Source organism: Toxotes jaculatrix, chromosome 8, assembly GCF_017976425.1.
Source record: "Toxotes jaculatrix isolate fToxJac2 chromosome 8, fToxJac2.pri, whole genome shotgun sequence".
In the NCBI taxonomy this organism is placed as follows: Eukaryota; Metazoa; Chordata; class Actinopteri; family Toxotidae; genus Toxotes; species Toxotes jaculatrix.
Genome location: NC_054401.1, coordinates 14,920,597 through 14,948,335, shown reverse-complemented (window position 1 = coordinate 14,948,335; position 27,739 = coordinate 14,920,597). Strand labels below are relative to the sequence as shown.

General features: G+C 42.1%; 1 protein-coding gene across 2 annotated transcripts in view; it reads right to left on the bottom strand.

Annotated features, from left to right (window-relative positions):
- The window catches only part of ptprub (protein tyrosine phosphatase receptor type Ub), a 156,418-nt gene that overhangs the window by 42,606 nt on the left and 86,073 nt on the right, over positions 1-27,739 (bottom strand). For both annotated transcript variants that reach the window (XM_041043968.1, XM_041043969.1), the window contains exons 4-12: positions 23,812-23,893; positions 21,231-21,346; positions 17,234-17,408; positions 14,527-14,820; positions 8,132-8,449; positions 5,797-5,906; positions 2,420-2,621; positions 719-821; positions 355-628 (exon numbers count right to left, since the gene is read on the bottom strand). In XM_041043968.1, coding sequence (XP_040899902.1) covers positions 355-628; positions 719-821; positions 2,420-2,621; positions 5,797-5,906; positions 8,132-8,449; positions 14,527-14,820; positions 17,234-17,408; positions 21,231-21,346; positions 23,812-23,893 — 1,674 coding nt within the window. The remainder of the gene's footprint in view (positions 1-354; positions 629-718; positions 822-2,419; positions 2,622-5,796; positions 5,907-8,131; positions 8,450-14,526; positions 14,821-17,233; positions 17,409-21,230; positions 21,347-23,811; positions 23,894-27,739) is intronic.

Sequence of the window (27,739 nt, the reverse complement as noted above, 5' to 3'; positions counted from 1 at the left end):
AGTACGTTGTTGACTCTGACTAATCACAGCTTTGCTCGCTCTAAGTAATGCATGCAAGTAATTCCCTGTTTCAGACATCCTTTGTTTGCAAAGAATCAAAGCAGTGGGATATAAACATACATAATTTCCAAGTAGTTGTATTGCCAGCTGAATGTGTTTCCATCCAATAACCCCTTTCACAGCATAAATACTCTTTCAAGGTTTGTGAGCCCAGACAATGCCAACTGTCCTACAGTGTCAACTACAGCATTAGTAAATACAGATCATCATTAACACCACTCATCACTGGTACAGGATTACTTTGAACACTAATGCCTACAACTGGACCACTGGTAGGACTTTAAAATTGCTCACCCCTCTGAAGTTGCTCATAGCTTGGAAGTAGACAAGGTAGCTCTTGCGTGGGTCCAAAGGGCTGTTCCAGTAGCCGTTGTAAGTGTGATTGTCGCCCACAGTGAAGGGACTGGCCTCTGGCAGACTGCTGGGTGGCAGCTCGGCTGTGTAGTAGTGTGGAGTGCCCCGGGCCTGGGCCTCACCGTGGGACATGGGCAAGGGGAAACACTCCAGAAGCCCCAGCTCCCTCTTCACTTTCTTCACGGTTTCTTCTTCAACCACCACCTGGTATGTGCTGGACACAGGGTGGAAGTGCACCTTTAATAATCAACGTTTGGTATTAAAAAGAAAAATCTGATATGCACATTCGAGGTTGTGTCCTCACCTGACAGGCGCCCCTCTGCCTTGGGCAGGACGCAGCAGGACAGTAATTGTGCTCTCTGTCTCACTCAGGGGGGACGGCATGTCTCCGTAATCAAATGTGGGAGCTGAGGACACGCAGAAACACAGAGTTTACATGTCAAAAATAATTAAGGCAAATGCACACACACAAACACACATCTGACCTTACCTGGTGCTATTTCAGACCACCTTAATTTAGTGTAAACACAGTCTCTCCCTCTTTCTCCTTCCACATAAACATGTTCAGCCCCTCAGTGTCTCATGAACCTAACAGACCATTTAATTTTAGCACCATCCATTTCTCTGCATAAATGACTAACAGTGCTAATATACCCAATACCCATATCCTCATATTCAGTACACTGTTTGAATTTCCCTTCTAGTTGTCTTGGATACAAGTCCAATTAAAAGTCATGGGAGTGAGGCAAAATTGAATGGGTTTCTCATTTGAAAGGATTTGGCTAAAGTCGTGCTCCTCCCCGGAGATGTGGCGGCACATTTCTCTTTAATATCAGTAGTCAATTAGTGAGGGGAAGGAGAGCAAACTATTCATGAGGAATCAATGATTATCATATTAAAAAGCGGTTTGCTAATACCCCAGCAGGAAAGCGCTGACATCAATTAAGGTGAGGCATTAAGGAAAACTGAATGTGCATTTGTTGACATTAAAGGTCTGTTGCGGTTTGTAGAACTAAAAGAGAGTTTGATGCCTGCTGCCAGATAGAGTCTGTTTGAAGGATGATTGTGTATCAGCCACAGCGGTGCGCACGTCTATATGCATATGCGTGTGTGCGAGTGAGGCAATGTGTGTAGTTGGATACTCTGCGGTGGGTATTGCTTAAAGATGCTGACAGTAGTAGCTGTTGAAGGTGTTCAGTGTTTGCTAGCTGTCAGTGCAGATTTGAGAGACGCTCAGTGTAAGTGAATGTTCTGCACCGTGGGCCAGTGGAGGAGGTTGAGGATGATCTGCAAAGACTTTTGGACTCTATCTGCGGTCTGGCTTTGTGCCACTGTTCAGTCTGACATACAGCCAGTATGCAGTGATTGTGCACTAAATCTATAATTAAACAAACTGGGCCTTTCTGTAAAGAGATAGGGGCAAGAGAGAGTCAGGGAGATTAAATGTGTGAGCGAGACAGGGTGGGAGTGGCTGTGCTATGCGTTCCTAAGAGGTGTAATCCCATCCCTTAACAAGCGCAAATGCATCATTAGAAGGAAACAGAAACACCAAGGCTGGATTTCTATCACCAGTAATAAGCTCTGAGACTCTCGGAAGTGACATTCTGGTCCCAAGAATGTACTGCATCGTTCCTTATACATAAGACACAGCAGTGTCCCCTCTGTGGTGTGTCTCTGCTTCCTACGAGTTAATTTATGTCCTGAGAACCGAGAGATGACAGTATGTCACTATTTTGGAGAGGCAATGCAAAATAGCTCTTACACTCTGGGAACAGTAGTTTTGCCTCTGCGAGAGAGGAAAGATACTGAGGTCAAGAGAGAGAAAGCCCGGATCCTAATTATAGCACACAGCGGGTGAAGTCTAGTGTTGTACCTGCATGCTGCATCAGTGATGGCACAGAGAGCAGCCCCTACACGTAGAGACTGCCTGTTTCCATTTCTGTTTTACGATTGTACGGCAGCTTTCACACTCCCACCTCGCTCAGTTAGTCAGTGGTGCTTATACCTGAGATGTTGGTGGTGATTTCAGTGAGGGCGGTCTGCCCAAAGCCCTTGGCTGTGCGGGCTCGGACGGAGATTAGGTAAGTAGTTCCAGGGTGGAGGTTGGAGAACATGTGGTAGGTCTCGTTCTTCAACTTTGACACTGTTCTTCTAGGTCCTGGGACGTTGATGCCTGGATCAGACGACTCAATACTTTGGTAACTGATCTATTGTGATGGGGAAAAAAAAGATGGTTTAAGGGCAACATTTTTAAAACCAGAGTCAACTTAGTGCTGACTTTATGCTTTGTTTCGAGTAAAACGTTTCAAGTAAAAGCTAATTTCGGAGTTTCATACCGATCAGCAGAGGTCATTAACTTGATGCAGAAATTGCTCTGTCATAAGTAGTAACTTGAATGTTTGATTGATATGATTCACTTCACTCCAAAATGATTTTGCTTCTCTAAATCAGTGTGCTAATTGCTCATGTGGTTTTATAGTTTTGGATGAATAGGACTTGATTGGCAAGTTAAAGTCATACAGGCAACCTGGAGACTTTCAAAAAGTACTGTGAGTAGTAAATGATTTTTTGACTAAGTGATGCACGATAAAGGCCACAGATTGAGGACAGCATCCAGTAAAAATTGTATTCAAGTGTTCAAATCAATACTGCTAAGTGTTTATGAGTTCAATTAAGTCTTATTAACACAAAAAAATTGCTGTGCATGAGTGTCCTTTAAAAGTTCAATCTTTCATAAAGTTTTTTCTCAAGAGGTGATTTGCCTTGCCTGCACGGTACTCTTGTGAGAATTTCCACTACACCCTTTAAAAGAGTGGAGAGCTACTGGGGAGGGAGACGACCTTACTGCAATCAGACAAGGGTGAGCATATTAGGATATACATTACAGCTGGAAGAGATCCACTTCATTGAAGGAATAAGCACACACGCTCACTGTGTACTGTATATGCTGATATGCATGTATTACACGCATATACATGCTAACACCACGCACATTGAAGATGCCACTCAAGCCAAACCAAAGGCTGTGCTGATTATCATAAGAAGAGCTTAATGTCTGCTCCTGCCTCCTTAGTGTGAAGATAGAATTATGAGCCATCCAGTGACTAAAAACAGAAAAACCTCTGTGTTTCTTCTACAAAGGCAAACATAAAAGATGCCCGACAGTGTGCGTGGTGGTGAGGAGGGCGTGCAGGACAGCATGGTGGTCGATTGGCTCAGGCAGAGTGGTCAATGGTTTAATCTGAGAGAAACGAAGAGGATTTCTGCAGCTCCATATAAAGCTTTCTCTGTCAGTCGAGGGAGATCAACACACTACAGAGTGAAAAATCCTGTGCAGCCCCCACTTTATATGTCAAACCACAAATCCTATTTAATAATATCCTTGAGGCGACATTGCAAAAAAGACCAAGGAAAGCAGGCTTGAGGATAGGTAGGCAGGCCTACTCATGCCTAACCACAAACAGAGGGTATACAGTAAATATAAAGTCATTATCCACTAAATGGAGGGCCTACAGTTTAACACATGCATGTGAGCTACTTAGTATTGATGCTGGGTTCTATTTTAAAGGAACAAGACCAATGTTAAGTGCTAGGCCACGTACAAGGTCAGTGAAAGCGTAACCATGTCGCGCTGCTATTTTTGTGCACATAGGCGTAGCGCACTTTGTGTTAAAGGGTAGGGTGAAGAGGAAGACTACAAAGCAAAGTGGTTTGGTGATTAAACACATATCTGTACTGTGCCAGTTACAGTGGCACTTGACAAAAATGGTTCACCAAATGAAGAGGAAAGTATTTTTACACTAGGCATTTAAATACCGCAAAACAGGAACGTTTCAAAAATGTTAAAATGTTGTGGTGTTGCTTGAGTTTGTCTTTCAAAGTGTTAGTGGATGTGCTGGTTATGTGGTGTTTGAGTATTAGAGTTGGAGCAGCAAAACAAAAAAATAAATAAGTAAAAAGAAAGAAAGACAGGGAAAAAAATGCCATAAGCCCAAACAACACACTGTACCGTCACCTACACCAACCTGCTGAAAATCATATCACCCATCTTCCTCAGTAGATGGAGTTTGGAGTTGATGAATTGATGAATGGAGTTGAACTTTTCTGTGCAATTAATGGACTTTCTATCTTAAAAGTTACTTTTTCAGTTGAAAAGTTGAAATTTTAACTTCTACAATTAAGCATTCACTAAACCTCCTTCTCTGACTGTCCAATCAGCAACAACAACTACTCGCAGCACCTATCAAGCTTTGGATTTCTCCACATTTAAAATGGTGTTCATGGGAGATATACTCAATATACAAAGAGTCTGAGTTTGTTTTTTAATAGCCTTTCAAAACTCCAAAAAACACAGGAGCAAAAGTGTAATAAATGGATTTAACAGTGTGTTAGTGTGTTTATCTGCTTCAATTTAAGCTGCAGAGCTAGCTAGCCAGACATACATTAGCAAGTCTAGCTTACTAGCTACAACAGTAATTTAAGTGTTTCTCCCCCAGTCGTAGGTCTCCAAGGGCAAAGGGAAGCATTAGCCAACTAAACTGAGTGGGGTTACAGTTAAGGTTTAAAATTTTTTTTTTAAAAAAGTTCATAATAGCACATCCGCTGTGTAGCATTTGTCCACTGCGTGGGAGTCGGCCCTGGATACTACAGATATTAGGCTAACGTTAGCAGCTCTGTCCATTATCTCAGATAGCGTTGCAATCACCATGCATTAATTAGCCGCAATCCTAAAAGTATTTTCTTCGGAAATATTAAAAGTGAAACATAGTGTTTCAAAATGCATTGTAAATCTAACCTTTGTCTTGCTACTCTAAGTATGTAGTAAGTATGTAGACTAAGCTTTCAAACAGGCTTATGTTGGAATGAAATAAAAAGTCTGATCTTAATTTTCCTTACCAGATTGCAAATTAGTAAACCTTTCAGCCAGCTAGAAACACAATAATACTAGTTTGTCAATCTTTGTCTAAAACCAAGGTCCTATTACTTCAAATAATACTACAAATTAGCTAACAATTTATGTTCAGTGTGAAAACAGAAATTATAACAGGTGTAGCAACAGTATCTAAAGGGGGGGGGGCAAGAAAAAGGTCAATTCAATGACATCTGAGTGATTTCTGTTTGCACAGGAAGACTGTGTAATATGAGGGAAAGCTCTGGGACAGCGATGGACCATGTAGTGAGACTGTTTTGTCAACTACTGTCTTCAAGGTCAAGAAGGGACTTTCAGTCTGAACCTAAACACTATGTTCATCTTAACTTTTAATGTAGCACAATGTCAAAACGGCCACATCTCCAAAAGCAGAGGCTTTTCCTAAAATCTTTAATGATTTTTGTTATAGTGACAGGGCAAAGAAACTCAGCAGTGTATCTCTCTGAGCTCACCTCATACTGGGTAATAAGGCCGTTGGGCTCGACAGGCTCCTCCCACTTCAGGAAGATCATGTCATCCAGCGGGGTGAAGGTGAGCGACTCCGGTGCGATGCCTCCGGGAACTATAAGAAATTGTCAGAACAAACATTTGTCGGTGGAAATTGAAGTGCTAATCCCATAGTGAGCCTCTCCTGTCAATATCACAGAAGTGAATGTCACAGTGGCTCAGAACAATGCACCACATGAGACACTCAGAGACAGCCAGAGAGCAGCAGCCTGAGAACATCAGATAAGGACACAGTTAATTTATGAACTGCATCAATTATGTAACCACAATGCAGACAAGAGACAGAAAATATGAAAAGGATATTACAATTTTATATCAATCCTCTGTCAGAGCTGAAATATATTGATGAATATATCAGACACTTGCTGGTAAACTTGTTTCTGAATGGCAGTAAGAGGAAAGCGAATGCATCCACATTCAGCTATACACAGTGTTAACAGTGTTAACAGTTTTTTGGGCCATTCTGTAGCAGCTCCAGTCCCTATGGTCTGTGTGAGCGCTGTACTGAGGGAGACTGTTATGTGAGATTCAGGCCTGAGGCTAAAGCAAGAGCCAAACAGCTGAGTCGGCTGTTATTTTTGAACTGAGTTAGTCTGGAGGACAGAGTTGCTTATTAAGGCTTTTGGCAAAAGCGTTCATAATTGACGTGCACTGTGTGTATATATACATATATTCATCTTTTATCACTTTAGAAAAAAAACTCTTTCTCTTGCTCTCTCACTCTCTCTTGATCTTTTTCTATCTTTCACTGTAAATATCTCTTTCTGAAAAATCTTGTTTGTCTTGATTTTTTTCACGGCAGAATTGATTTCTCCCTCAGCCGCCATGCAGACAATGTGCTAAGGCAGAAAGCAATAATAGCAGATAAGAAATAAGCAGAAAATCCTATCTCAGGGTTGCCGGAGTCTCAGATATAATGTTTTCTCTTTTATGTTATTTTCATCTGAAAATGAAAAGGATCTTTTGTAATGCTGATTCAGCCTCAGTCAGATGGTCACCCTCTCTGTATTCATGTGTTAGAGGAAGACAGAGGAGCTGGCAGAAGTGTTAGAAGTGTTAATGTCTTGAAATATTAAGCAAATTCACCACATGAGAACCAGAACTGACTGATATATGGATATGGATATTTTAACCACAAATGGTGTAGTGGATTTATGTTGACAAAAATATAAAAGCCTCAAAAAACACAACACAGGATAATGTCACAAAACAGGTCTGGTTCTGGGAAGTCTCCAGTCTGGAGATCTCCACTATGACATTTACTATGAGAATAGTTAAACAGTTAGAGGTATTCCAGACATATCCAGGGACATTTTAGATGTCACAATGATATCTCTTTCTCTTTGCATGAAGGGTTGAGACAGTAGAGTGCACATGAAGCTGGAGGGCAGCATTGTCATTTTGCCAGTGTATCGACTGCACTTTAAAACGATAAAACAATACACTGCAGCGTTTAGAAGACAGCACACACTGTTGTGACCACTAACATACTATGCAATGTCAGATTCAGTACAGTGATGGAATTATTCAGCCCCTTTACTTAAATAAAAGTACTTTCAGCACATTAAGCATCAAACAGTACTTGTTCTGCAGATGTTCTGTGCCACTGGGCCTGACATCTTTAATGCAGTTTATTACATCATAATATTGTTAATAATGATGAATCAGTGCTTAAGTAGGATTTTAACATAGTTTAGTCCAGTGGTTTTTACCAGAGACATTACCCCAGGAATTAGGGTATGGTGTCTAGCAGTAGGGTCTATATGGACTTTGGTTTTAGAACTGGAGGGTGGGTCACAAGATAAATCTGAGGGGTTGTGACAAATTCATATTCATCTTTAGGACTATTCTCAAATAAATTTTTTTTAAATATTGCATGCATAGTTTTACCAGTTTAGACAAATTATTTAGTTTAGTATAGAGGGGAAATCACTCTGGTGGAACTACTAACAACCCATGGACATCCGACAGGGGCCCAGAGTAAACACTGCTTTTGAAGGGGTCGGAAGCCAAAAAAAAAAGGAAAGGAAAAAAAAGAGCTAAAAAGTTGATTATAAGTACCAAATTAATGTAGTGGATTAAAAATATAGATGATTTCCCAATGAAATGTAGCAGATTATAAGTGCTTATAAGTAGCATAAAATACCTAAAAATTCTCCTCAAGAAATGTAAGTAGTTATTTTCCACCACTGATTCAGAATACAAAATATTTTTTTCTTATGACACTTTTCTGTGCTCTGTTTCAATATTATGTTTTCTGTGACTTCCTCCAGGACTTACTGTCCTCCTCGGTCTGGAAGGTGACCTCTCTGCCCTCTTTCTTCCCCTCTGGATTGGCCAGTGACAGGCGGACATGGATGCCATGGTAGGGTGGCAGATCACGAAGCGTGAAGCGTGAGGCGTTGTGTTCCACTGCCAGGCACTCGCGCACGGTGGTGTTGTGGCCTCCACCACCTCCCGCTGTGGTGTAACGGTAGCACAGGGACACTGAGTAGGTGTGGCAGCGTGTCAGGTTGAACGCCAAAGGCTCCCATTGCAGGGACAACTGCCTGGACTGGATATCTGTGGCTGTGAGGCCCCGCAGCGCACGCATGGGCTCTGGGAGGGAGGAAGAAAGATTGAAGAAGAAGAAAAAAGAGAAGAGAAAATTGAGTAATAAAGAAAGCTGAAATATAACAACAAGTAATGTCATTAGAAAAGTGCTGAAGGCACAATACTGAATTTGAGAAAATGAAAACGCAGGTAACTCTGTTTTACTGTAAAATATTTGATTTTAGACAGAACATCCAGAAAATTACAGTGTCACTGATGTCCCAGGACTATCCTGGCAGTTTTTCACTTCTTCTTCTACTCCTACATGCAGACATACTGCCCCACCACAACGTGGAGGTCAACAGTTTGCTGCCAGCACAACACACCCACATCCCCCGTGGCTGAGCAGGAACTCATGCCAATTGCTCTAATTAATTGGACAGGCTGCGGGTTGCCATCGCACTCCCACCAGTCCCCGCCTCCGCGTCGACGAGCAAATTGACTATCCAGTAGTTATACTTCTTTGCCCTGAGGTTTAATCCACATACAAAAACGCCAGTGCTACACAAGGGCAGTCGCTTCCGCTGGTCACTTTTACAGCTGGGTCATCGCAATGGCCTGTCGCATATTTTTAGAAGGGACCAAGTTAATTCTAGTCATTGCCGGGTTAACCCTGACTCAGGGTAAAAGAGCAACAGCTCTGTCTTTGATATCCTCTTCAAAAGTAATGGCTAGCTGAAAGATACAGAGAGCCTCTATGCACAGAAGCACAGACAAGCCAGTGTTCAGGAGGATGCCCAAAACCGAAGAGGCTGAGTTAAGCCAAGGACATCCTCAGCATCAATGGAGGCATTTATCAGCGGCCATTATTAACACAATCAATGCTTTTTTGTCAAGTAATATGCTACATAATGTATTGTATGGCTTTATTCTTTTAATAGGGCATGTTGAGTAATGGGCCAGGGAGGCAGGGAATGACAGCAGAGATACAGGGTACAGAGAGAGATCAGTGGAGTTTGAGGTTACTGGCCAAGGTCTTCATTCCTTCACTGACTCGCACACTCAGTGGGATTCTCACTGCAGCACAGATTAGTGCAGGGAACTTAAATAAGGTGGCTAATTCATCACCGAGCAAGGGGCTAATGCTCTAAAACGAGAATTATCTAAGAAAATGGATTTGAAAGGTGCTTTGTAGTTGTGAACACAGGAACACAGAGATATGCACACATGTGCTGCATAAAATACTGTTATTCAGCTCTATCTCCCTCTCTTTGTCTCTTTTCCTCTCCCTTCCTCCTTCTCTCTGTATCTATTTTGCGTGTACACCTTCAAACTTACATAAACATTTTCAGATACAACAGCCTTATGCCCAATTTCTTACGTGCTTATTACTGCCCACAGCAGAGCAATTCTTTTAAAGTAAAATTTTATGACACTTTCAATCTATACTGAAGGCCTCTACAGTCACCAGCTTTCTCTTTTAATTTGCTGCCTGGCATCTCACACTAGATGGAAATATGACCAGAGCATTGATCTGAACCTCATCCAGACTAATGTGACGGCAAATAAATGGGTGGGCTCTGTAATCGCAAAGTAGTAGACTGCACCCAGCAAGATATGTTAATGTTCCATTGTTCAGTGTGACTGAGGATTGTCTTAATGGTGGAATTGATAGTCTGCACAGTCTGAGAGCTAAATAAAGAGAGGCATTTAACTGCTGAGTTAATGAAAGCACCGCCAAAGAGGCCACAGTGTGCTCATTGTGGGTTTTCTCAAAGTGGACATTTGTGCCAGCCCCTTCCCCTTGCCTCGTCTTATTTGTCTGTATGCCACGGGCATCCATTCTCTGGCACCCAGTGGCGTGAAAACTGCAGCCGCCCCAACACGGCCAAAAGCCCAGAGCACCATGTTGATCCTTGGAGATTGGAAGTCAGAGTGGATGTGACAGGTTCTGGTTTATTATCTCCTCTAAAACTGTGACATGGGACAGCAGCAGGACAGAGCATTCGTGAAGGGGATCTGGGCTGATGGCGTCAAACGGGGAAACCAAATTTATACAGACATGCACGCCTATACCCATGTGCAAGCGAAAAAAAACCCCCCAAAAACAAGAATGCATAAATCCAAACACCACAATTGCGCACATATAGGGAATTCTGGCTCCAAAAGGAAGACATGATGAACGACATGCCAAGAAAGGCAAAGCACTTGTGTTCCAAATGTGCCTAATTTTAGTCAGGCTCCAGTTTTGGCTCCCTCTAACAGTCCAAGAGCATCATGGGCAGGGGCTTTCCAGAAGGTTCAGTGACCCAGCAGCAGGTGGAAGCCCATTAACGTAGTTTGGGGACCACCTGCAGTACAAATGCTCGCCTCTCCTCTGTGATTTACTTGAGGGGCTTCAAGCTGTGCTAATGCACCGTGCTGATAATCACAGCAATGGCTCATCAAGCACACCTGGATGGCCATCAGAGCCAGGCGGAGACCATGTTCACATTCACGGCCATTAGTTTTACAGCACCCGCATGAGGACAGCTCGGCTCCACGAGGATGTGAATGTGTACGGTGAAGCTGGCCGGCCAACATGTTTGGGAAGGAGGGAAATATTCACCATGACCATGGAAGAGTGAGATTAGTCACAGTGGCAAGACACAGCTTTTGGAGAGGAAATTCACTTTCCTCCTACAATACAAAGAGGGTCCAAACATCCCTTCTGTTCACTGGATAATTACCGCCTCCCTGAAATCACTACAACAACCCCACTATCTATTTTCTCGTGCTTAAACCTAATAAGGACAACAGAAAGGGGGCAGGGGTGCGATCAGGATTCAGCAGTGGAATGTGGGGTCAGTAGGGATACTGTAGACCAGATGGTTTAGAGGTTGGGTCAGGGGGAGCTCTGGGAACCAGGTGGTGATTAGAGTCTCCTGGAGGGTCGCGAAGGTGAGATACACCAGGTGTAGGGGGTTGCACCTTACAGTAAAGTGTATTACACATCAACACGCCCAAGTAGGGAGCACAAGCCACTGAGCCAGGAGTCAGTCAGCTACAGCTCCACAAAAAAAAAAAAAAAAAAAAAAAACATTCAGCCATCAGTTACTCGCAGCTTTGCAGCTACCTAATGAAAAACTACAAGACACAACAACTGGCAAAATTAATTTCACCTGTATTTCCTCTGTACTGAACTAGTACTGCATCTAAATGCCCTGTTTAACAGCTCAGCAAACACAGCAGTATTACTTATCCCACACATGGTTGAACAAGCTAATGTCACAGTGGTTGAAATGTAAATACATCATTAAAGCCAGAGTTTGGTGACTTTCACAAACACCAGCAGCAGCAACTGTGAAAGCAATTTCCGTACGTTGTGAATCCTCTCTCGCTTCACCTCTCGTACATTCACTCGCCTCATTTTTACCGTTTCACTCTCTCACTTTGAAAAACTACCCTCACTCCCACACACACACTCCCACACCATAGCCTTCCCTCCACTCTTCTCCCTCTTGCTGTCGGCTTTTTTTTTTTTTTAACTTTTTTATTGTGAATTTTCTGTGTCTCTTGAGTTGGGGAGGGGTGTGCAGGGATTGGAGAGAAGGGGCTGTGAGCTCACTCAGGGTGCCTGATGAATGAGGGGTGTCTTTGGCTGTTGGGAGAGGAGAGTAGCTTTAATATGTCATTGGAGAGGGGGGCCGGGGGAGGCTCTACTGGAGCGGGGCAGGGAGATATGTGAGGGATGGTGTGTGGCAGGAAGAGACCGTTGGGCATAGAAAAGAGTGATGACCATGGAAGACACAAATCCACAGACTGCCTTTGGGTAACACAAAGCTCTCCATTTCACGTGCCCCTGACTCCGACGCACACATTGCAAATGCAGGCAGCAGTAATGTGTGCATCTGCATTAACACAGTACTCTTTATGCTCTATATGTGTACATATATTCAACAGTGAGCACGGGTGTGGCCTGTTGGTATCCCATTCATCTACCTGGGTGTCCTGGATCTGCACTGTCACAGATGACAGAGGTGCACAGATGTGAGCAAGCAGAACAAAATGTTAAAAAAAAAAAAAAAAAAAAAAAGTCACCTGAAACAACTGATGAAAATGAAAAATAACCTGTTTTTAAATCTGTAAAAACTGAGAAAAGCACAAACAGGAAATACACGGGAAGGAAAACTAACAAAACTGTAACAGTTAGGCTATTATTACATTCACAGAGTGACAGAAAATTAACTATTTTTAATTATCAATTAAGCTCTTCTGTCATTTTTCAAGCAAAAATGCCAAATATCCACTGGCTTCAGGCTGTCAGATGTGAAAGATTTGTTGCTTTTTTTTTTTGTTATTCATGCCAGTAAACTCAATATCTTCCAGTTTGCATAAAATAAGCAATATGATGATGTTACATCGGGCTCTGGGAATTTATAATGGGCTCTTCCACTATTTTATAGACAAAGAAAATAATAATGCATTAATGAAAATAACTGGTAGCTACAGCCCTACAAGTTAATCATGTTGGTACTGAGTGTATAGAACATATATCTATATTTGTGATACAGATAGTATTTTGTCCATAGTATTGTATATCCCACAATGTTTACACTTTATATAAAAACCTTTACAGTGTGTATCTGTGATTGATATGTCTCCACCTCTGTCACCTGAAAATTCTAGTCCATTTATTGTACTTGCCAAATAAAAATTTCTATCTTCTTCAGTAGATACCAAAGAAGCCTGCTTTAGGCTAGCTACTCCAGTCAGCCAGCTGTTATCTTTTAAATAACCATCAAACCAGTATTGCCCTGCTGGCAGCAAAAAACGTCTCCTTTTCAGTCTCCTCAGCTCCAGAGAACGCCAGCGATAGCGAATGTGCCTTTTCTTATGAGATAAGTATATGTAGTGAGTGAGTCAGGACTTGTCTATCAGTTCCTCTTCTGTTTGAATTTTAGCAGATTATCATAACAGATGCAGCCCCATAATGTAAGAGTTTCTAAAGTTATGGTGTGTGGCTGTTGGGCACCAGTGCTTTGATCCGAGGATCTTTTATGAAATGACTTCATTACGTGTGAAGATGGAGACATATTTATAAGTATTATTTTCATCTAGATTAAATATATAAGCCGATGCAATTTAGAAAATCACAGGCTGGCGCTCTGGTACAGGTTGTATGAAAAACCCTGCTGCCCCCCATGCTTGTGAATTCTACAGAACAGCCAGGTGTTCAACACACTATATTCCCCTTTTTCAGGCTCAGGGGCGATGCATCAACAGTGCACACTGTGATTTCCCTAAGCGCTACATGTTGCATAATGGGTCCTTTCAGAGCAACGTCCCCACTCAATCCAAAAAAAAAAAAAAAAAGAAAAGCCATCTCATTCTTTGTGAGACAAACACAAAACCCCAAATGGGAATATGCAGCAGTCTAAATATACTGTTGTAGACTGTTATCTCTAAAAACATGACAACACACTACAAGATCCACATATGGGTACAAATTTCTGGTGTAGAGATGTAAAGATGTAATAAAGGCTGACATTACTCTATGATTTATCTCAAAATAAATAACATATGGATGAAAGCTAGGAGGTGGGTGGCATGCTTTGGGAAATGAAACAGCAGCCCCTGGTCAGTGTATAGCAGGAGAAATAGCACTTTCATGTTTGGAGTAGGGCTTTAAAATGCATGGCTCTGTTATGTGAATGAGTGTATGGCTCACTGACAGTCACACCTGCCTGAATCTGTGCAGTGAGAACACTTATCTATAGCATCACAGCCTGCAATCATCTAATGCTATACAACCTGAAGTGCAATACTAATACATTAGGACAGTGGGTCTCACGCTGGGGGTTGGGACCCTTCAGGAGGTCTGAAGATGAATCTGAGGGGTCACAAAATAAGTAGATTTTTCTCTAGACATTTCTCTTTTCTTGTTAAACATTTGATACTTTCACATCTTCAGGCCTCAAAAAATTCTAATAAAAAAAACACCTAAGTAGAAAAAAATCCCTCTTTAGTTGAACTACTCATGTCCCACCGTAGTCTGTCAAAAGGGATCTCAAGCAGACAGTTCCAAGGAGTCACAAGCTGAACAGACTGGGAACTGCTGCATTACACAACTACGCCCAGGATCCCAGGATCTGAGAGCTCACCTGCACACTTGGTCCTGCTCACAAGAGGCGGCCCAGGAGGACCGGTTCCTCCCTCTCCAGGCCGAGTCAACAGCACACTGATGTGGTACTCTGTGTCCGGATCCAGGTGCCACAGCTTGTAGGTGACCATGTTGACCCCGTGTACCTCTGACCATGGAGACTGGCTGGCGCGGTACTCAATCTCCTTCCTGATAATGGGGCCATCTCCCAGGATAGAGTTAGTGTTGAGCTGGATGATCAGGTAAGTGGAGCCAGCGCGCAGCAGCTGGGGCGGTGCGATGGGGGATGGAGGTACTGTCAGAGGAAATAAGAAGCAGTTCATTTCTTTGTTTTCCTGTTCAAACACATGTTTGCGTTAGTAGAAGCATTTGCTGGCGGGGCCGTAGCACATGAACAGTCTGGGGAGGTAAAGTAGTGGTATTAATTTTACTAATCAGTTGTATGCAAATAGATTTCTCACTACGTTAAAGCCCATAGAGTCTTAAATGAGTCCAGAGGGACCGCAGAATGTGAGCAGGTCAAACTGCATTCAAATAGCAGATTAGTCATACCTATTAACAAGGCATTCAGAGTCTCGCATAAATTTCAGCAAAGTAGTGAGTGAAAAAAACAGCTGTGCATGCAGCGCATTGAATGTGTATGATCTTTTTTTTATCTAGTGGATTACATGCTGTACATCTTTTTTTGTCTGAGTGTTCTGTCCTCCCAGCTGGTCACCATGATGAAAGAGGAGACTCTGCATCACTGTCAGTAAAGACTGCCAAACCAAGGATTAATTTCAGAGCCCACCGGTCAAATGTCACTTACTGGCAGATCCCAGCCACTGAACAATTACACAGACAACAGTGTGAGAGAGGGAAAGGAATGCAAAAGAAATGAGGACAAAGCATGAGAAAAGATCAGAGTTAGACCTGTGGCTGTGACTAATCCCTCATTCCTGCAGAGGCGCCTCTGTCTTTTATGGCCCTCTGCTGTGTGGGCTTTCGACATTACCAACACCTCACCTCTACTCTGCACTGCTTTCCTTTGCTTTGACTGAGCCTGCAGCAGCTCATCTTTGGGCTGTCAATGACTGCATCCATAATGAAAGGGCAAATTTAGGCCGCAGGCAAGCAGCAAGTGATGCCAAATTTAAAACAACTCACTCATTTCTTCCACAGTTAAAGTTCACAGGTCTAGTAAATATGCCAGAGATGTTCTGTGCATTTACTTTGTTTTATTTTTCTTAGCATATCATTAGTAGTCTTGGTTTCCCTCTGCATAAGGAGCTATTCTGAAACCAAACAGTGCTCTCAGTGCAACTTTATTTTTAATTAAGGATTTCCTTGCACTGAGATTTGGGCTTTAACAGGCTGAAAATCCCTGAAAACACATCCTCAAATGTGCACAGGATCAAAAAATAACAAAAGCCAGAGACATACAGCACATTTAAAGTGAAAGATGAAAATGTTTTATTTATTATGTAGGTATGTTTCTGCCCTCTATGGGGCAATAAGAGAGCTTCATCATGATTCCTGCATGCAATCTAAGGTCTTGAAATTAGTGGATCCAGCTCATTAAGGGGATGATTAGGCTCTTCTTAGCAGGGCAGTGGGAGGAAAGGGATTTATGAAAGTCTCGTTAAGGACCCGGTCTCTGTTGCTGTGAAATAGATTATAGAGTTACAGCCAGTTGACTTGAACGTGACTTATAGCTACATCTACTCATGGTACAGAATGAGCTTTGCCAGAAATAACATCTTTGTACTGATTATAAAATAAAGTAAGGAAAGCAACAACCACATGGACACAATAATGCTGATTTGCTGGGAGTGTGAGCACATTAAATGGGATTTCATGGCTTTCTATCAGCGCATTTACTGACTCCTGGTTTACTGGCAGCTGCTGGTGAGAGGGTTTAGCAGCATTTTGGCAGAAGGGCTCCATTTTGTGTAACGATACTAAACAGAATCCATGCTTCCTTACCAATCAAAAGGTTTTACTTCATGCATCAACAACAGTCTCCATCAGTCTTTAAAAAACATTAATAACAGGAGGAGCATGCATGGAGGACAAGGAGAATGAGAATCTTTCACATCCTTATTTCCCCTTCTCATCTTCCCATTGCTGGAGTGTGTTATGCCAACAAACCATCCCACAGCCATGTCATTACTATGCTGTCAAAGTGGTGTCAGGCTGTGGGGTTGGAGTGAGTAATGGGAGTGAGGTCACCATCTGCGGTACACGATATGACAGGGGCTGCAGGAGTCCAAGTCAAGTGAACAGCTTTTTGACAGAGAGCTGAAGAGCTGAGTATGGCAGCGTATTTGACAACTCCAGCACAGAAAACAACACATGCCAGGCAGATTGCATTAACCACGCAAAGAGCCTTCATGTGTGTTGAGTGCTATACAATTTGGGATTAAGGAGTTTTGCGGAAATCAATTTGAAACAGGTGTCTATAATTAACACCACAGTGTACAAATAATATCCTGTGACTGATTCAATATATTTCCACACTAGTGACTATCACTGATTGTCATGATCAGTTTTCATTTTTAATTCGCCTTTGATTGACAGGCAGTGATCCACCATGACCATGAAGAGCAGAAAATCATATGCTATCACAATAACAGCAGGGAAAAAAAATGATCCTTAGGATAAGAGAAACAGAAGGGGGAGGAAGACCAAAAGAGAACAATAAAAGACAAAGAAGTGAGAGTGTTTACCTTTCACGACAAGTTCAGCAAAGTTTGAGACCCCAGAGCCCCTGGGGGACTGAGTGACACAGCGGTAAAGGTCCTGATCCGTTCGCTGGACGCTATCTAGCTGGAAGGATACCACAAAGCGACGGTGACTCAGGTGCTTGACCGATGCTGTTGTTAAAATGTCCCCATTGTGCCTCTGGAAAGCAGAAAAGGACAGGGTGAGAGAAAACAGGATTGGTCATCACGTCCCTCTCTCTCGCACACACACAGAGCTAAACACACAGGTGTATGTTATCTCATACAGTGTATCGTGAAATAGCTGCACACAAAAACATAGGCTAATTATGCACATACTGTATGTATGTGCTATAGAAACAGTAATAGGAATACAGACACACTCCACCATACCCCTCTTCCAAAGTAATGCATTCCATGAAGTTGTGAGACGTGCAACAGACACAGCTAAACGGTCATAATTAAAGCAGCAAGGGCTGACATATCAAGACTGTGAACGAATCAAGTTCCCACAACCCTGGTCCCTACACTTCCCATAATGCAACTCGATACAGCCTCTTCATTAGATCCTCCCTACCTCCCTAAATACCCACATCTTTCAAGCTCCATGCCCCCGCTTTGTAATACAGGCCTCCAGAGCCACAGACATAATACAGTTGTTGTTACAGGCTGAACAGTACTCACCATGACAACAGCAGTAAACTGACTTTTATGTGCAAAATGTACCCTTCAGTTATAAACACCTCTGAGTAGCCTCTCTTTCAAAGAATAACTACATTCATTAACTGAAAGTTTCTTACCAAACACTGGTTAGTGAAAGTGTGTGTTTTTAACTTCCTTTTCCTTTTCCTTGTCATATTGTGCACTTCGTCTTTTTTCCTTTTCTTTTATTTCTCTTTCTTTCTTTTTCTTTCCTTCCATCTCTCCTTTCTAAAAACATCCCTGTACACACCACAGTCCCACGTCCCCTGGTCTCTCTCTCTCTCTCTCTCTCTCTCTCTCTCTCTCTCCCTCTCTCTCTCTCTCTCTCTCTCTCTCACACACACACACACACACACACACACACACACACACACTCATTATTGTAGCTTGCCCTTGTACACAGTTATTGCCCAGTGAACTCCTGGGACACTAAGCTAATAATGTGAAAAAAAAAACCCCAACTTGAATTATTGCTATCTGGGTCAGTTCTTATTAGAGATATGTGATTAAAAAGGACGAATGTCCAATTGTGAGTAATTTAATTAGACTGGCAGGACCATCTCTCTGATTTAATCACGCGATATGACAATCAGACATGCTTTAATAAAAACAAATGAAATCTTGTTAAAATAATAGTGATTACGGGGGTAATACATGTCATGAATGTCGTCCTTTAATGGAGCCCATCTACAACCTCAGCCGTCCTCAGTGTGCAATGTTGTTGAACCAAAACATTTAACTACTCAACAGTTAGAACGGTGAGACAGATGGTCTTTACTGTATTAAGGTTTAATCAGATTAGTACATAGGGTAACAGATGAACAGTAGCATGCAGACTTTATATTTTGGTGAAAAGCTAAAAAAGAAACAGAAACAGCTGTGAAACAGCTTCTCATTTCGGCAAAAAGCAAAAACAGAACATGAACAACAGTGAGTTTGGTGCTGACAAAGTGAGAAACAGGGAAACAGTGATAGAGAAAAAGGGGGAAACAGAGAGACAGTGAGATTCAAATGAATGTTACATGATGCACCTTGCTGTTGCACCATGAGAGGCATTTCTCACATTGTTCCACACCATTAAAACCACTAGCACCCGTCAAGTCGGCGTAGTATCAACAAAACACACTGGATCTGACAGTTTTTCTCATGTTTCCAGGCCATTCTCCCATTCATTGTGTGAAATGGTGGACATGAACCTCAATACTCATCCTTTTGATGTGCCAGTCTTAACTGAATCTGAAGTATGTGAGAATGCTGGGACTAACAAGGAGACCTCTGGGTCATGCTAGACCGTTGCTCTTCTGATTCGGGGCCATCAAAAAACCCACAGACCACACAAACCTCAGGCTGAGCGCTCGCAAACAAACACATAAACACACACCCGCTGATTAGGGTTAAGCAGGCAATGAATCTTGTGACCACAGGAAAAGAAAAAAAAATCAAATCTCAGTCATACGCTCCCGTATCCTCCCTGCATCTTTTAAATCTCTTTTTCACTACGTAGTCGGCGGATTACAGAAAGGAGACAGGAGAAATCAGGAGAAATCAAATAAACTCAAGATCACTCCATGTTACGTAAACAATCTGGCTGTAGCTAATTGGCGAGGAAACGACAAAACGATCTGATAATCTGGCAGGCGTGTGCAGCCAAGACTGTGCTGCAGCTGGTACAGCAGACAAAATGTACACGAAAGGGCACAACAGAAAACAACAGCGATGTGAAGTTCATATGGAGAAAACAGGCCTGAAAAATGTGTGTGACGCAGGGAGAGCAGACGGAAAGAGGTGAAGAGGACAGTGAAAGGTAGACGAGAGGCAGGCAAAGAGCATTCCAGTGGCCTGGAGATCTCATTACAGCAGGCGCCTGTGTGGTTATGCCAGCTAATTACCCAAAGCATTTGTCTTCATCCTTGTGTTGTGACCAAATGGGTGGTTTGATAAAGTGTTCAGAGAGGTGGGAATGAGGACGCTTCAATTACATAAATCACACATCTCCCAATTTCAAACAATACAGTAGGTTTGCCTAAGGTCAACTATGATTAACACTGGGTGAAGTGGGTGGTAAGATGTTGGCAAAAGCATTGAATGTGTGGCTGCACAGTAATTGCAGCGTGAGATGAACAAAAAAAGAAAATCCTACAGCACAATGATTTTGGTCCTTTAATCAAGGCTACATAAAGACAAGGGTTTTAAGAGTTATTCCCACCAGAGGTAAGGACTGTGCAGCTTGTCTGACCTTCACAGAGCAAGCCATTCTAGATGAAAAGACAGACACAGCACATGATTTGAATAAAAACAGTAGGCAGTAAAGAAAGTAGAAAACACTATGATCCTACTGAATAAAGCAATGTAACTTTTCAAAGGCAGTGAAATGGGGAGGCTACAAGGCTTTCGTGGCCTTCACAGAAATCAGGCTCTGTCTACTGTTTTTATTTAAGCACAAGCATGTCTGGGACACATAATGATTCAATAACAGAAAAAAAAAACTGGTTGCAGTGGCTGTTTTGGGTAACAGCCTCCACTTAAAAATGTATTTGGGTAGACAGCTGCAAGTCTTCAACTTGATGATTTACCTTGAAATATGGATGGATTACTGAACAAACCTACGGCCCAACGGCCCAAGCGTTAAGGGGGCTCCTGGGCCACAAGATTTTGTTTGAAATGAATGTTAAAATTTCTTTTTGGAAAGCCAATCAAAAGGCTAGAAAGAGACAAAAAAACAACCACAAAGAGAAGCCAAACAACTACACAGAGTCAAAAAATGACTACAAAACAACCACAAAGAGACACAAAACAACCACAAAGACACAAAAAGGCCACAAAGAGATGTAAAGTGACAGCAAAGAGACAAAAAAATTATATGAGATGCAAAATAACTGCAAAGAGATGCATTAGAACTACAGAGAGGCAGAAAAATGACCACAGAGATACAAATGACTACAAAGAAAAAGGAAGCAGCCACAAAGAAACCTAAATGACTGAAAGAGATGCAAAACTATGACAAAAAGATGCAAAACAGCTACAAATGACACAGCAGTTTGTAGTCATTCTGTGTCTCTTTCAGTCTGGTTGTTTTGTTCCTTTTTACATGTCTGTGCCCAGGGGCCCCACTGTGTCATTATCCGTCTATGACCTGAAGTTCCTCTAAAATATAGAGAACTCAGTCAGTCAAGCAGGAAAAATACCAAAACCAATTTTTCCCTTTTGTGCTGTTAACTGTTTTGGAGGTAAAAAATCTAACAAAGGCCAACACACCTAAGTCAGACACACAGGTTCCTTTAGCCACCATTAAACCACTGACCTCCAGCAGGAGCTTCTCAGCTTCCGATGCCCTTCCAGCAGCAACACACTGGAAAGTGGCATTTTGCCCAGCATTGACCTCCTCATCTCCTAGCCTGGAGAAGTGTGGCGCCTTATCTGGAGAGACAGACAGAAAGACAGAGACACAAAGTGAGATCAAAAGACTCCCATTACCTTTCAGCCATTCTCAATGCCAGTCAGCTACACAGGACATGTTTTTATGTAATGTAATGTAATGTGTAATAAGTAAATGAATAGTGACTCAACATGTGATTGGACTGATGCATTCTGAGGAATAGAACTGCTAACAGCAGTTTGCCAAAATGAACTCCAAATGCCGCTGCAGGAAGAAAATAAAACTAGAAAAAAGAAAATGAAAAGTGAAAAAAAAATGTTTCTTTTAATTTTGATCACTTTAGGGTTTTCTTGAGTTTGTGTATTTGTGTTGACAGTGGAGGAAAATATGTTGCAAACATGGTTTCCATTTGCACATACTCCACAGCACACTAGAGTGGATGTACGGTATATGTCCATCATAACATCAAAATAACATTCAGACTTGGAGAATGTGTAAATGTGTGTGTTGAGGGGTTAACTTAGTGTCCATTACCAAAAATAACTGGCTAACAAACAACATCTGATTATAGGCAATCTATAGATGAGCAGAATGTGAGTATGAATCTGCAGAAGAAAAGCCACAGAGAAGTATCAGTCCTCCACATTTTGGCTAATAAAGTCCCAGCATGCTGTGTGGAGCTGCCAATGAGTCAGTGTGTGGGAGTAGCCCTCTCACCCAGCTCCGCGATTAACAATAGAGCAGTGAGAACCAGACCCCTGCGGAGCCAAATCACTGGGTAAACGCCAGCAGCACTGCCTGCCATCTCTGAGAAATGGGGGTAGGACAAGCCGACATGTCACTCTGAATAACTGACAGGAAGAGATGGCAGAGCAACAGTGATACTGAAGCATTGGAGAGAAGCAAGCGTTTGTCTCTCACTCATCACCTGCTTGGTTTTGCACAACACTGCTTTGCTATCTAGGAAAAGAAGGAGATGACAATTTGTTGATCTTGTTTGTATACAGTACGGAGTAAGGGGAGAGTGCCTGCATTAGTACCCCACAGGTGGCCATGTTTCCTTTGAGTGGCTCTCCCTCCTAAGGTTAATTCATAATTCATGCCTGAGAGCCAAACATAAACAAACACCGCAATGAGTGTGAGTGGAAAAAACAGGCCTTACAGTTGGCAGGAACTGCGGTGTTACACAGCTAAATGTGTCAGATCTTATCCTCAGGACTCCAAAGCGTGATAAATATTTCACTGGACTGTAACACTGGTTTCAGAGTCAAAGACTAAGACTCAGGAGAATACGACTAAAATGTCAACCATGCTTTAACTACAATTCACAAAAAGGAACTTGTTGAGCATTTATTTATTTATTTTTATTTAATTTACTTTTTTTTTTTTTTTACTCTGCAACACTTCCCTTTGGTTTTTCACTCCAGTCTTTTTTCCTCACACTATTTGCTGCCAAGTAACGCAGGATGGCCGCGTGCCACATCATAAGGCATGCTCGGGTCTTGATGAGAGTCTTAATCATTTAATGGCCACAGTGGGAGCATTCAGAAGATGCCATCTGCTGTCTCTGGGAGAAACAGGGTGGCTGACTGGGCGGGATGCATACAGTAGGGGTACGAGCTGATCTCACAGCCAGTGTTCGTTTAATAAAATCAGTGGTGGCATCATCTCCAGCGTGTCATCTCTGGAAAGTCCATCTCCAAACACCCCACTGAAAACAATAGGCGATGCACAAATACTAACAAGGATATAACACTGAGTCCCGTGAGAACACACTATCTTTCAAGCTTGAGTCAGTTATGTAAGTCACTTGAAAGCCGTGCAGACCATGGGTGTTAAATGTCCTATGAGCTGACAAGAGCCCTTGTGTTCAGCAGTGGGCTGCACAGGGAGTGTGTAAGTGACACTGCGACACTTTGTCCAGGTATTAAGCTCAAGGGTCTAAGGGAATATGTTTTACACAGCGTCCTCAGGGGCTGACAGCACACCCTGACTTTTCTACCACTGATACAAAAAAGCCCTCTGCTGCAGGGGGGCCATTGGTTACAAAAAAAAAAAAAAACACCCTGAAGAGAAGGCATTTTCTTAAAGCTTTGAAATGTAGTGCTTCATGGGGAAAAAAAAACCCTCTCATGACAAAAAGCTAATGCAGAGTTCCAGTAAGGGCAGAAAACAAGAAGGTGTAGAAGTCTTTGGAGAGAGGATTCAAGATTTTGCCAATTAACAAATCAATTTGGCTGTCAAACAAGGCCGGAGGTGGAACGGCAGGTGTGTTTTCAGGTGAGCGGGAGTGTTGTCATGTCGTTGTCACAGTGTTTTAATAGTACTGCTTTTGTCACAGGGTGCTTCAGGACAACCTGCAGTGCTAATATAAAAGGTCAATCAACCATTACTCTTCTCCTCATCCCATTTGTGTTTCATGCTGCTTTGAAATACATTTTCCTCTTTTTTTTTTTTCCTCCAGCACCTTCCGTAATTGCAATCCATCATCAGAAGTGGCACTTACAGCAGGGATAGTTGAGCACCATGATGTCATCTATGGCAATGTAGCCTCGCCGCTCTCTGGAAACCGTTGCCTCAATCAGAACCTGCAAAAGTGAAGCGAACGTGAATACATGATGAACAGATTTAATTCACAACCACAGCGGCAAAAGCATATACTTGTGACGAACCTAATGCTCTCAAAGCTGAGGTGTAGGAGCAATTTTCCAAAGAACACTGTGCGAACGCTGTGTGAATTCTCTTGCTCCCGTTCCTTTTTGGTGACAGACGCATTAATTACAAACAAGCCCATCATCACATCATTGCACATCTGCTGACCCAAAACAGGAAGCTAGACAATGAGAGAAAGAGGAGAAAGATAGAATTGGAAAAATAAAGAGATGGATAAGTTTGGCCTCAGTCCGCAGGGCCAAAAGAAATAATAGCTTTATCAGGAAGCGCACAATGTGGTGCCTGAGTCATGACTCCCATTCTACATTCAGGGCGCAAGGCGCTGCGGAGCCATAACAACAGATAATACAACTTGCACAGGGCCACGAGACTCAAGGGAGGACAAACCTCCATACGGTCCTGTGGAACAATAAGCTGGATGAGCGGTGGGCTCTCATGAAACCTAATCAATATCAAATCACCATCCTCAGTAATAGTGAGAGAGTTATGAGTCACAGGGGTGATGTTTGTTTTCACTGCACCAAGGACAGTCTTCCGTCCACACGTTTGATCAAAGGCCAGCTTTGAGTTATTGTTTCTCATAATCCTCTGATCAAATGATTACAACATGGCACCTATCACTGGGTCTTGATTTTTACTGAAGTCACCACGTGCACACACTCTCTCTCTCTCTCTCTCAGAAACACACACACACACACACACACAGAGTCAAATACAAAGAAACTCTTAAATCATCCAAACCATGTGTGTGTTTGATGTCTGTGTTTACATGCAGGCGTAGCTGCAATATGTTGTGGGCGACTGAAACTTATTTTTCTCAGTCATGTCTCAGTAACTGGATTAAGACAGGTTAGATACTGTACCTTCACCCATGATTTTTCCATGCATATCTTTTACACTAGGGCTGGGTATCTGAAGTTTTTCACTGTTGGTGCCAATAATGATATCTGAGTTTTTGTGTAGATATGAATACAATATTTTTTTTTTTCACTTTTTCATTTTCATCTCACTTTTTTTTTTCCTATTCATCCACACTCAGCAGGACAGAAACAGTCCACCTCCCTGGACTTGGAAAGGACGACATCTGATTACAGCAACAATTGGTGTAACAACATCCCAGGCTATGCATGACCCCTAAAGGCACCTCCACAGACAACACTGTGATGGGATGTAAGGAGATTGGGGTCACGTAAAAACAAACTGTGGACAGAATGAGATGCAGAGAGCCAGGTGTGCAGGATAGAAGCTGAGAAAAGGATAGGTGGAGGGGAGAGGAGAGATGAAAGGTCCTGGCTGCCGGGTCTCGGAGTTGGACGGTGACCCTGCTCTTTCTATAGCTGGCTGCTCTCCTCTGGCTCAGGGAGGAACACTGACGCTAATCTCCTTCTGCCAGAGTCAATTTTCCTATTTGTTCCCAGACACTGCGGGAACCTGAGCTGGAAGATGCCACCGCTTTTAACAAACGGATATTAACATTTCCTGTTTTCATCATTTCCACTTTTACCCCCTTTTTCAGCTGGTCGATTTTCTTAAAAGCCTGTGCAGGATAATCTTTTCTCATTTCATTCCTTCTGTATTTCATTTTTTCATTGTCTTTCTTTATTTCTTTCGCTGTCCGTTTTCTTCCCTCCCCTCACTTTGTGCACCTGCCTAATCATACAATATTTACAACAATGATTAAAGTGCAATATGTTGACCTGAATAAGCTGTGTAAGCACACTCTGCCATGCCATTAGTCTAACATTAAAATTAGCCAGAAAACACTGATTAAGCTTAATGGTACACAAGGAAGAGAAAAAAAAATGTCTTTAAAGTCTAATTGAAGGTGTTATTACTCTCTGCTGAGCTAAAGCACTCAATAAGAGATTGATTGCTGGTTAATCCTCAGTCTTCCTAGCCATTAGGATAGGAGGTTATTAAGAGGGAGACATTCAGAGCATTTGTTTCAATAAACAACCTTTCCAGATTTTTATTGAAAGCCACTTTCCCAATGAAACTTTCCATATGCTTGTACTTTAGCCTAATGAGTGGTTACTTTACTTTGAAAAGATGAAAATACAGGAATCATGCTGTCAAGAAAAAAAAAAACAGAACTGTGACAAGCAGTGATTTACGACTGATATAAAATGCATATTAGGAGATCATATTACATTAACCTGTAAGACTGGCTTTTAGAAGCAGTTGCAAAGTATACAAATCAAGAGACAATTTATCTAGCCCCATAAACCAACCTCCACCTTTTCCTCTGTAGTCAGGAGAAACCATTAGACGCAGAGGGGCTTTCAGTCACCATTAGATGCAGTCATAGACTAAAAAAAAAAACTCTAAATATTCACAGACAAAAGGTCACGTGCTGAAATATATCTGTTCAGGTGGAAAATGCCAAAGGATAACAGCCTGTGTCTGAGAATATGGTGTAAGTGTTAGGAATCTCAATTCGTTCTCCACAGTACTTCACAAAACCCTTTTCCACGGGCTCAGCTTGGAGGACTCTCAGCAGGCTGCATTGGGGAAAATAGGAGGTATTATCAGACAAAGCTGAGACATGAGAATTCTTATTTACGAGTCTTTGATGTGTCTCCCGCTGCTAAGTTGTTGTTCTTCTTTTTTTAAAAATAATGAGTCAAATAAGTAAATGATGAATGATGGTGTCATGGGAAAATCCTTTTAGTGGGCTCGTCTGGTTTGAGAAGTCAAGTAAAACAGGCTAGATGTATCTAAAACGTGCCAATCCAAACATAACGTTTGTTTTTAAATAATTCCGCCTTTGGGGAAAATATGTTTAGGCCTATTTGTATCTTTCCAACATTGAGAGGAGCAGATTGATTCTCATGATCTCATGATGTGCGTTTTAAGTTCGGAGTTAGTTGGTTAATGGGGCTGCCAACCATCACGTAAAATACAGAATCATCTGGAAACTGGAAACTAAAAGACGCATTCCACATTGAATATTGTGCAAATCTACATATTACAGGTTACACTATTAAGACAGGCCAATTTGAAAGAGATAGAAGGAACCCGTCTCCCTGTCCCTCATGACTCACAATCAATGTGAAGCCACTGACGACAGAAGCACAAGGCTTTAAAAAAAAAAGGGAGGCTAACTGCACCATCTGCCACCGGGTTTTCTCCATTAGTCACCCAGGAATTAGTGACATCAAACAACATGGATCAACTGATCAAATCTGGGTTTGCTTGTCTTAACACGTACTGTTATTTTTTACCTGTAGACAAGATAGTTTGAGCGCAGTGTCACAAATTTTAAAGATAAAAAGTCTAATGTATGACACTGTCTGTATATGTGCGTTGCACTTTGCAACACACATATACATATGTTGCACTGTTTGTGTGATTGATTGTTTTAATACATGGGTCTTTAGATACATGTCTGGTATGTGGCCACAACAAGTATGCAGGCATATGTGTTATATCTTCAGATAAGTCTGCAACTGCAAAGTGAGGCAGGTGTAAGACCCACTGTTTTGTACAAAATGAGCATTATACAATAATCTAATATTTGTTGCAGTCCAGTCTAAGTTCATATAGGACATATGACCTGTCCTATATGAACTTTATTATGAAAGACCTGAAAACAAAAGCAACCTATCATTAAAGCAGCAACACCTGCAACAGGTAGGATGCAGTGCAAGAGGGGGTAAACAATATATACGTAATATCAACATGTAGGAAAAGGAGGAAAGTAATGCAAGACAGAAGAATAGCAAGTTTGAAGAAGATTCTGACATTCAGAAGAAGAGAGA